General features: G+C 34.3%; 1 protein-coding gene across 1 annotated transcript; it reads right to left on the reverse strand.

The window, feature by feature from the left end:
* Positions 1-6,048: 6,048 nt before the first annotated feature.
* LOC139855297 (uncharacterized) lies at positions 6,049-11,728 on the reverse strand. Its single transcript, XM_071844531.1, has 2 exons — positions 10,869-11,728; positions 6,049-6,358 (listed from the first exon to the last, which is right to left on the reverse strand). The coding sequence occupies exons 1-2, from the start codon at positions 11,726-11,728 to the stop codon at positions 6,049-6,051; spliced, it is 1,170 nt and encodes a 389-aa protein (XP_071700632.1).
* Between the last annotated feature and the right edge of the window lie 760 nt (positions 11,729-12,488).

Below are 12,488 nucleotides of genomic sequence, written 5' to 3' on the forward strand. Positions count from 1 at the left end.
AGAGTTGCTTGCTTGAAATTGTTCTTGTTCTTGAGTTGTTGATATGTTTTTGAGCTAGTGTGGGGTTATGTTCATATGGGCGGGTCATATTGGTTTGAATGACTTGTGCTATATTTGACTTATTAATTTATGATGCCATTCGTGAGTGTAAGCAGCTTGCTTTTCAATAATCTCTAGTGCCTCTTCTTCGATCTTATCCATTAAAGTTTCACCTGCTGCTTGATCAAAGCTCTGACGAGTTGGTATGTCACACCCCTTATAGAAAATCTGGAACTTTTGTAAATCATTCAACCCGTGTTACGGACACGAGCATAACATATTAGAATAATGGTCCTAAGCATCAAACAATGTCTCACTGCTCTTTTGTCTGAATTGCGAAATATCTGCTTGAAGTCTAGCAGCTCGAGACGCAGGGAAAAACTTTGCTAAAAACTTATCTACCAAAACTTCCCAAGAGGTAATCGCTCCCTCTGGTTGCTTATCTAACCATCTTTTAGCTTCTCCCTTAAGAGTCCAGGGAAAAAGCCTTGTCTTGATCGAAGTATCGGCAACCTCATGCAGCTTGAATAGGTTGCAAACATCATTGAAAATACGAAGATGCTCGTTAGCATCCTCACTATCCTTGCCATGAAATTGGCAGTCAGAAGAAATCAAACTCAGAATCGGCCGTGTGATTTGAAAAGGCTGAGTGATGTTTGGTTGAGTAATCGAATTGCCTTGGCCAGCTCAGGTGGCCTTCAGCTTTTCTGCCATAGTCTGAGGACGAGGTGGTTGATCGGCCATCTCTTCATTCTCGAAGATATCTAAGGAAACGTAAGATTCTTCTTCTTCTCTGATTTCAGGTGGTGTATCGGGCACCACAGTCTCAGAACTACTACCCAAATTAATTATATTAGCACTCGAAGAAGAAGATGAATCCACTGTAGACTGTTGCTCTTGACTTAACGCTCTGAATAACTCTCTTTCGGGTTCGTCAAACGGTTGAAGAATCGGAGAATTAGAAGAACGCGTATGTGGCATGCACTACCTGTTATCTGCGAAATCACAACTAACAACTGATTAAACGCATCGATTCAACTGAGAATAAACGAGAAGTAATAATAAACTACAATTAAAACTAAACTAAGAACAATTAGATAACAATCTTAATTTTCGACACAACTGTCCCCGGCAGCAGCGCCAAAAACTTGATGTGTGAAATCTAGTATATAATTTATCTCTGGAAAATGCCGCTTTAAAGATTACTACACACTAACGGGCAGTGTACCCGATCGTGAAATAGTATAAAGTTGGTAATTCCGAAATCGTTCCAAGGACAATTTCACATGAGAATTAAGATTGTAACTAATAAAAATAAACTAAGTTAATCTATGAAAATTGAAAGTACGAGATAATTTATTTTGTGGCTATTTAACGATTAGCCAAATCAAGGATAGATTACAAGTAAAGACAATGTTTTTGTGTTTTTAAGTTTATAGAAAATAAATGCAGACTCAACGAAAAGTAAAGATATTTGAATTCAATAGATAAAAGAATGTTCTCCTAGATCTCCTATTCGCAGTGTCGGATGATTTGTTGTTAAGCACTAGTTCAATTTATCAATACATGCAACTACAGAGTCGGTTTACCCAGAGTTCTCTTTTAGCAAACACGTCAAACTAGGATTTATTGGCTTAGGGTTCCCTTTCACCAAAGACCTCTTTCATTTGTGACTTAGTAATTAGCTAATTATAAGATTAAGATTCAATTGGTTACGCTTTCGCTCCACACAATTCACCCCTATTTTGTTCAATCTATGTTACCCGGTTTACCCCCTTGGTCTAGTAAGCACCCAATTGGTTAAGACAAAGCAATTGAAAACTAATGCACTAAATTGAAACAGGGTTCCCTTTATTCAAACAAGTACACTAATCAACCTAGTAACAATAATCAAATCCCATAAGAATGGTTCTTAATCAAAACTCATAATTATCATGCATTAATCAAATAAACATTAAAGTATTATCCAAACACATACGAATATTCAATCTAGACAAACATTAAAGTGCTTAGTCAACAATCATAGCTAATGCCAAAATCACAAATAAACAATTAAGAGTATTCATTATGATAATAAGAATTAAACCTAATGAAAATTGTGTTCTTGAATGATAAACGAATCGAGACACATTTCCAGAATGATTGATGTGTTAGAATGATCTTGGGATTCCCCAAAAATCACCCTTTTTCGTCAAAAAGCTGCTGGAATTCGTCTGGATGCAAGAATGATTAATTAGGGTAAAAATTCGGGCCTTAAATAGTAAAATTCTGAAACCGACAGGAAGTGGAGCAGCGCTCCATATAGCTAATTTCTGACTTGTGGATTTCCAAAACCCCTCGAACTGTTTTTCCTGCTACTGGAGCGACGCTCCACCTTTCTGAGCGGCGCTCCAGGCCCTTTTTGCTGAATCTGGACTGTAAAACTCATAAAATTCATCCAAACTCGAATCGAACCAATCTCTTTCACTCGTTTTCATAGAAAATCACTAAAACCATCAAATAACTTCAAATTTCATCTCCTTGGTCTTAGAACTCAAACTTTCACAACACTTATCGAAATAACACCAAATCGTATCCAAAAGGACCAAAATGTAATCGATATCGCTAAGGAAAACGTGAATTAAATATGCGATATCAAACAACCCCACACTAGAGTTTTGCTTGTCCTCAAGCAATTAAACTCGATAATGATCGTCTACCGTATGATAACTTCTTCAAACATGTATGTAGAACTAAACGAACAACCAACAAACCATTATCTAGCATGGGCACGATTTTGGAGTAAATATCACCCATACCTCCCACTTGCATTCCCCCGAAATTAACTTCCCAATCCTCAAGCAATTAAATATGAACAAAGTAGCTAAATAAAGTCTTAAATAGCATACCAAATAAAATGAGGCAAAGGATCTCGAACCATAATGTAAGTCTTCAAAGGAACCGGGAATCAAGTGGGAGTCAAACACCAAAGATATGACAATCGAACGCATGTGCCAAAAAGAACGCACGGGCTACCCCGCAATTGGTCAAGTCAATGCCTCCCACAGTACCTAACATCGTGAGATGTCGGTAAGAAAATAATGTGCTTAGGAGGATACACATTACGTCCAGATATCATTGATAATCATGAGGTAATCATCTAATCCATTAATTCAACCATAGAGATTGAAGTTCATCAGGCTTAAAAGCTGATATCTTACCTTTCCGGAGGTTATCCACTGGGTATTTGATCAATCACAGAATTGTGTATCATGGTGCGCTTCCCATTTGACGAGACAGATCTTCCTCATCGAGATAAGTCTGACTACCAGTTTTCCTGTTTGATGTTGAGGCCTGGTAGATTTCCAGTCGATGTTAGCAATGACTTTTCAAAACTTTTCGTCACCCTACAACTGGTCTGGACTACAACTTCTGAAATAAATCAGCAAGTGTGTCGATTTGGAGACTTTACTCCTCGGGTTATATAAAGTGGTCGGGTGCAACATTGTCCTTGTTAGGAGAAACAATGAGGATTGCCCTATTAAAGTTTTCGATCTAGTGCATGGCCCGATTTTGACCACATGATACAATCACCGTTCATACGGTTGATACAGGCCGAAAGCCAACGCCGCATCGCGCGGGCCGGATCCGGACTAGTTATTATTTATTGAAACATATTATGTTTTTAAAATTATTTTTTAAACAACATTATTCACGATTTATTTAAAATATAGTAGAATTCAACTTCTCATGTCTATACTGATTTCAATAGTTATATGTTTATAATTATTTATGCATTTAGTTGAATTCGCTTTGTGACAAAGATCGCATAACATATATATTTGTCTGATTTGGGCTTCGTTACAGTTGCCTAACAAGGTGTGTAGTGTATCTAATAATTGATAAATATCCGTGTGATATGGGGAGTGGGGTTTTAAACCCCAATTGTTAATATATATGCGTGCAACTTGTTTATTTTCTCTTTTGGGAAACTTAAAACACGCATGCACATACACCATCATATCTTCTTTAATCCCTAATTTGATAATTGAATCTTATATTGAATCAGATTGCCTAATCAACTCCTTGCGATTTCAGTAGCTAAACGAGGTATATGCTTATCGATTTCATGCTTTAATCTAAGGTTTTTGTCAAACTATGTACCAAATGAGTTTTGGAGCGAGTGGTCATAAGACGTATGACAAACAAAAGAAATATATAGAATAATATTCTAAGGGTTTGATTTTAATCTTAGGCTTTAGAAGAGATTAATTATTTTAGATGATAAGAAAGATTCAAGAATTAAGATCTTAATTAAGCTTTATGGGTTTAGATTAGAGGATGAATTTAGAAAGGGAGGTGTAAGTATATAGAATTAAGAATTTGAGATTGAGAATTATAGATGAATAACTTGGGTTCATCAATTATTTAAATATATTATAATATATGATATTTATAATAACAACTTTTATCGCTAACAATAAATAATCGAATAAACTTGCGATCTAACAATCTTTCAATAATAGGTACGTAGACAGGACCCTTTAAATCGGACAATCCAACAACTTACCTCCTAAGGATTCTTATACACCATCCGTCAAGAAACATTCTTATACACCCTCCGGCAGCGGCGCCAAAAAGTTGATGTGCAAAAGTGTGTGCTTATGAAGTGTTTAGTTTGTTCTCAACTTTTAAATATATATTTTCTTAATTTACTTCTCACTTTTAACATCCTTACAAGCAACAAAACACGATCAAGGTAGTATAGTAATCAACAAGTTATGAATTCATTCCAAGAGACTACGGATAGCGGATATAAGTTGTTCTTAGTGTAACTCTTAAGGAAAAAATAGAAGCAGTTAATATTATTATTATAGATTATCTTATTTTAACTTTGGTAAGACTATCTTAGGAAAGATAGAATATGAGTTAATTATAATTCAAATATACTAAAAGAAAGTGGTTACTTGGACTTGTGAATTATAAGGGATTCATTATTGGATAGTTTCATTACTCATATTGATAATTAGCAAAATAATAATCATAGACCAATCATTATTCCTTAAATAAGGTTAAACTAAATATTACATAAAGTTCACAAAGTAGTACTAAAGCACATATTAGCTAAGTGGGTGTTTAAAATTAATATCCTAACTTATCGTATTCAAATAATCACATGATAAATGTCACCTTAATCTTGTGGTGAGGACTAAGGTAACATTCAATTAGACTGATAAATAGATAAGCTAATAAACCTAATCAGATCAATTCAAGTTACTAGCTAAAAATCAATCTTAACTAAGTTTTCATGCAATTGACAATTAATCCACATAAACTAGGGTTCTTCGATTTAGCCTAACAATAGTGAATTTATTATATAAGCATAATTAATGTTTATCTAGTTTATTACTAGTCATGATCCTTAGCTAAATTCCATGCAATTCAAATACTTTGTTTGATGTGATTAAGCTTAAAAGTTAGATGAATCGAGTAAAGAATACTTAGAATTAATTACTAGTTAATTCTAGTTATTATTACCTAATCATTAAGCATGAAAATAAAGATCTAGAACATGGCGGAAATAAACTAGATAAAGCAACAATCACCGAAACATAATTACACAATTCTGTAAAAAACCAGAAACTGCATAATTCGAAGCACGGAGCCGACAGCTCTGTGAGATCCAGTCGGCGGCTAAGATCATCACAGCCGGCGGCTTCATAATGAATCCCAGATAATTTCAGTTTTCGTTCAAATAACCACTATGAACGTTTAGTTCATAATGGTATATGAACATAAACAAATAAACAATAATTGAAACATAATTAAAGAGATATGGGAATATAAAAGTAAAAGTACCTTAATTAAATGAAAGAAACTTGAAATGAATTGAAAATACTTTGATTACAACTTGAAAGAAAGCTTAAAACACTAAACAATTCGTAACTTTTCGTAGCTAAACCCTAAAATTAAATGTACACTAAAAACAACAAAATTCGACCTCTATCTATAATAACCTAAAAGTACAGCTTAACTGGCGGCTCTAGTGGGTCCAGCCGACGGCTCTAAGAGTTGGTTAACATTCTCTGTACGTTTAACTTGTTCTTCAAGCACACGGAAACTGCCTTTCCGCAAGCCTATCCAGCGGTTCTGTGAGATCCAGCCGGCTGCTTCAGTGTCTGATATCCGATACAGATTCGTTTCCTTACTTATCTCTGACTTGGGCTTCATGTATAAGTAACAACATCTCCAGCCGGCGACTTTGTGTAACCCATTCGGTGGCTTTAGTGCATCCCAGCCGATGGCTCTGGCTGCTTTTCTGCTTTTTCCTGTTTTTGTCCTGTTTAATCACATTTTGTAAACAAACACATCAAAATACTTTTTTACAAGAATTATTAACTTTTTGATATAAAGTATTAGAAATGATGTTTAAATACCAAGATAACGCCTTAAATTGTTTATAAAAAATATGTATAATTTGAGCGTTATCAATTGTAATGAGTTAGACTGCTGCCATGCTTTTTATTATTGTTGATATGCTTATCAGGTGCAACGGTGAAGAATCGGTAATATTAGACTACTGAGTTTTGCTGGTAGCAGTGAGTGGAACTATCCTTCGGATAATAGTATAGGAGTAGCATGTTGTGCTACTGTGGTTATATGGCATGTTTAGATTGTCATGAGTTAGACTGCTACCATGCTTTAGATTATTGTTGATATGCTTGTATTTGAATATGTAATTAATGTGCACAAAGTGTTGAATTGAAAGAAGTCGACAGAGTTAGAAAGGTTGGACTCAACAACCATCAAGTGAGATAGAAAGGTTGAGGGGAAGAGGCCGACTAAGTTAGAAAGGTTGGGTCCAAGTACTCTTGTCTGGGTGGTATAGTATGGAAGGACACGTGTGTTGCGTCTGAATGGCTATAATGTTGATTTAGTAGTAAGGACTATTGGTAAGCCCTAGCCCAATCAACTAGTGGTTGTAGAGCCGTATAAGCCGCCAATCCTCTTATAGTTGTAATTATTGTTGTGTTAGTAAGTTATACACTGCTGATGTATGATTTGTTACTGTATGTTATATCCATTAGTTAGTTTGGTTCATTTAGCTTCGTGTTAATCCCCCCACATCTTCCCCTACATATTGTGGACTCTTTAACATGCTAGATTTTAGGTGAAGATAGACCGTTTGAAGATATGTTTGACATCAAAAACTCTGATGTCGTATTTTTTCTAAATAATCGTTTGTGTAACGTAACACCTATTTGTGATGATGTATATCTAAATGACGGGTATTTATAACTAGGTCTCTAGATCTCGGTACATGTTGCAAGACACAAAACCATGTCCGTCGTTTGTTCTCCTTATGATAAACCGAATCATCAACCAAATCAAATATCTGCTTTTAATTCGCCATCATGCCCGTTCTTCGAAGCCCGAGCTCTGATACCACTTGTTAGGATTTATAACTCAACCAAGACAAGTAATTTACAACAATCACTAACCCACGAACAACACACGGATATTCTAAAAGCATAAACGATAAAATTAAAGCACAAACAACACAGATATTTAACGTGGTTATATCTCAACTTCATACACGGAGAAAAGTTTAGTCCTCAGGCGCAAATCAGAGAGTTTTCACTAATAATTTAGTGCCCACAATTACAATCATGATACTAGGGTCTATTTAGTGAAACACTAAAACTAGTTACTTGTTGCACAAGTTTACTTTGCCTTCAAGTTAACAACCTTTTTAAAATCGAAAATTTGCTCCACAAGGTAAATTTAACTTCCAAGTAAAACTTATCTCCCAAGCAATCTTGATTTTCTTTCCTTATTTAAAGTTTCCACATGAACATATTTGTTAAATAGTACTACTCATAATACTCGATCAACTCAAATTATTATTTCACCAACTAGCTAGAAACATTAATTAATTAAACTTTAGATAATCACTAATGTAAATACTAAATAATTCAAACTTAGTATATAATATTAAACTAAAAGATGTACCATCCACTTTTAATTAAGTGATGTGATTCTCACACACCACTTTTTGATCCATGTATACTTTTGTCTCATAAAACTACAGTTATGCCCCTAGGAAGTTGAACTTATATTATTAAAGTAAATATAATTAAGGATAAAATAGGTAATTAAGTGTACATGGATCAAAAAGTAGTGTGTGAAGATCATCTCTCTTTACTTAAACGTAATCAATTACGGAGTAAAACATAACTACGTAATTTGTTGTGTCGATTACTTTACGTACGTTTATTACTTATGTTTGTTGTTTGTGGAATGGAATCACAATCTTTGGATTAGTGATTGTTGTGTGTGGGCTCAATAATTTCTAACACATACGTTACATGTACCTTACTAAACGGGATGTCGTTCGTATCCAGATTGGAAGCATATACTTCTTCGTATAATCGTATCGTAGAGTACGCATTAGTTGGTACTTGATCATTTTTTTCACAAGTAAAATAAAAAAGGGTTGTTTAAAGTGTAAACAAAAAGAAAGTAATTCGATCTTTCATTCTTTTGTACCGTTACTAAGTTGGTCATGTAGTGACAGTTGACGAAATGCAAATCCATCAATTATTGTAGGACTATTAGTTTATGTTCTCTTCACAAGAGAAAGACTATGTGGATGTTTGTGAATGCGTTTTGGTTATGATTTTTTGATTATCACGTTTTCAAAATGTAAATAATTAAATCATATTGTTTGGCAAACTTCATTTTAAAATCAATTATTTGCGTTGTTGGACTATCAAAACGCAGTTTTGGAAAAGCTAGTACCATGTTACTGCAGGAAAACGCCATTTTGATTTTCACAATTAATACCCTTGATACCCTTTAATATAATATACTACGTAATAGGATAAAGTGGCTATTCTATTTTTATCTCTCTTTTTCTATACAAAGTCTACAAATGATTCAGGATGCCATGTTTTAAAAAAAAAAATTATGTGCCTTTTTTGATTCACGATTTTCGTACGTATTCAATTACAGTTCTTCTACAAATTGCTTTTAACGTTATTATATAGTACTAGTTGTTTATTACGGAGTATTTCATTGTGAATTTATATTATAATTCAACTTAGATATATCCTCAATAATCTTAAAATTTTAACGCTTAAACATAAAGCAACTAAATTATAAGCTGATCATTTTATAGTAAATTTATATATTTTAAATTTATTCATACTTATATTAAGTTATAGTAAAAATATTATATTATATTTTAATATATAGTTATAAGTAGGATTTAGATAATTCAATAATACCTAGCAGTCCTTTTTGGTCATTTTACCGGTTAATCACATAAATAATTTGATTTGACAAACACTTGAAAACTCAATTATCTGATTATTGCGATATCAAACAGCATAATCAAATCCAAACACTATGTTTCTCAAACACGTTTTGTTACAGCTGATTTTTTAATTATGATTATTCAAAACGCATAATCAATTTTCAAAACGCAATTCCAAACACCCCCTATATGTATTGATCTGGAAGCAAACTAACTGCAAATTTCCACCATAAACAATTATGTACGGCATCTTTACATAAGAACTAAAGTTACAAAGAGGAATGAGTCGCAAACCCGAATGTCGCATATGGCAACATTAATTAGCAACTTACGGAGATTACATGTTTAAATGTAAATACACCTGGATAAACTTATATATTAGTCTCGGTTATCTATAGATTATAGTCTTTAAAATACGTTAGATAGTGTTTAAAATACGTTATCATATATGATCGGTGACTACATGCAGAACCTGTCTTATGACAGTTGTTCGGTGGAACATCCTTGACACGTGAAACGGATATGATCGGGTTTTGGGAACTTTTTTGATGGTTCCCGTCAGTGACTCCAATGTTGAAAAAAAAAAAATATGTTATCACATACGCTAGCTAGGAGCTGCAGTGAAGCGCGTATGACCACTTGTTACGTTACATTTCCATTACACAATTGAGTACATATAATTGTTAGATAAAAATCTAAACAAAATCCATTCTAGGTAAGTGGTACACATGTTTTTTGTTATAACCTTCGGGATTCTATCTTCCGTCAATTATATATTTACTCATTTATCCAACATTAATTTAACCAAGAATGTGGTCATGGTTTACTTTGGCGTTTCCATCTAAGCGTCATCATATATTTTTCTTCTTCTTAACTCATACAGTATATTACAGCTACAAATATCATATGAGCAAAGGATTATAACGCTAATGACAAATTGTTTAACACAAATCAATCTCATTTACTCTAGGCTATCCAGCTCATATATGAGATTTTAAAACTCGCAACCAACACTGGTTTCAAAATTAGTTACCTCTCGAAACAAGTTCAAAAAAATGACTATATGAGTGATGAATGACAGACACGAACGGTTACTTTCGTACACCCTATTGACTCGTAGTTCTATAACCTAAACCATTAATTCAATTATATGGCATGATTAGCATTTGGTCACCATTGATATGCGACACAGAAACTGTTGGATCAAACTTAGATTAAACTAACAAAATAATAATAATAAATAATAAGAGAGAAGCTTGTGATATGTATGAGTTGGTGAGGTAGACCCAAAACAATTAGAAAACTTTTATTGCATTATGATTCTCACGATTACATCATATATATATATAGCTAAAACATCACTTGTTCCCAAAGAATTGTATCCATTCTAAAATTATTTGATTCACCAAATCAAGTAAACATGGAATATCAATTCCTACCAAAAAACACTTATTAATTAATTAAAACATAACATCTAAATAATTATTAAAATTAACCGATTACTCTAACAATCACCCCCTTAATCGGTTACAGCAAAGCAGGTTCCTCCTCAATCAAGTTTGCCTCTTTTTCCCACGTAGGACACTCATTGTTGAAATGGCCAAATTCACCACACTTGAAACATCTAACGCGGCTTTTGTCCCGGACACGTTCATTTACATCTCGACCCTTCACGGACCCACGGCCTCTCCCCCGGCCACGCCCAAAGTCTTCACGATTTGAACCGCCATGGCCACAATGTTTACACCCGTGTGTTTTTTCCTCACTAGCCAACAACAAACCACCTTGAATGCCCTCTATTTTCTCGGTTCCTTTGATGCGCTCTTCATATGCCTTCAATCTCCCAACGGCTTCATCAAACAACATTTTATCCAACTCGAAACATTGCTCTATAGACGCCACAATTTGGAGAAACGACATAGGCATAGAATCAAGCAATCTTTTCACCAAGTCCACATCTTTAAGCTCATATCCAAGAGTCCTTGCTTTTGACGCTAAACCGGTTAATTTTGTAGCAAAATCATCAACCGTTTCTCCCTCCTTCATGCGCAAACTTTCAAGCTCCCTTTTCAAAGTTGCAACCCGAGCCGATCTCACCCGATCCACCCCCAAGTAACGCGTTTTCAGACCGTCCCACACTTGTTTTGGATCAGTATAACTCGCCATTTGCAACACCGTCTCTTCGGGTATTGCTTGAAACAAGAAAGCAAGTGCTTGCTTTGATTTCTTTGGATCCAGCTCCACACCTGATTTTGGTTCCACCGCTTCCCATATTCCATAAGCATCCATAATCGCCTTCACTTTGACCGCCCATACCTGATAGTTTGTTGGGGTCAAAACTGGAACTTGATGTGACATGGAGCTTCCTTCCTTAGCTTGTACCAACGCCATTTTTTTAGACAGCTTCAACTTTTACGATCAACTTTGTTCCAAGAAACTCTTCACACCACCCAAGAAAACAAACCCTGGCCACGGGCTATACCGATTTCTTGTCCCCGGTTTAGTTTCTTTTCACGAACAACACGATCTAGTTGAAGCTGCACCTAGCTCTTGATACCAAGTGTTGGATCAAACTTAGATTAAACTAACAAAATAATAATAATAAATAATAAGACAGAAGCTTGTGATATGTATGAGTTGGTGAGGTAGACCCAAAACAATTAGAAAACTTTTATTGCATTATGATTCTCACGATTACACCATATATATATAGCTAAAACATCACTTGTTCCCAAAGAATTGTATCCATTCTAAAATTAGTTGATTCACCAAATCAAGTAAACATGGAATATCAATTCCTACCAAAAAAACACTTATTAATTAATTAAAACATAACATCTAAATAATTATTAAAATTAACCGATTACTCTAACAGAAACAGTCAATGAATAATGTGCAAAATCGTATAATATGTGATTTCAATAACCAAGCATCAGCAAATGTTTGCTTACAAAATAATTGAACCATAGCCAAGCAATAATTTGCTAATTTTCATCTCATAATTCAAACAACAAAGTGCTGTTAAGATAACCACACGAAAAGATCTTATGGCAGCTCCCGAGCAAGTTGGCAGTTCTATTACCTATATACTAAGAAACCTGTTTTTTCTTAAAACCGATTTCTAATTTCCTTTTTTTACATTTTATTTAAA

The sequence above is a fragment of the Rutidosis leptorrhynchoides genome, chromosome 6 (genome assembly GCF_046630445.1).
Source record: "Rutidosis leptorrhynchoides isolate AG116_Rl617_1_P2 chromosome 6, CSIRO_AGI_Rlap_v1, whole genome shotgun sequence".
NCBI lineage: Eukaryota > Viridiplantae > Streptophyta > Magnoliopsida > Asterales > Asteraceae > Rutidosis > Rutidosis leptorrhynchoides.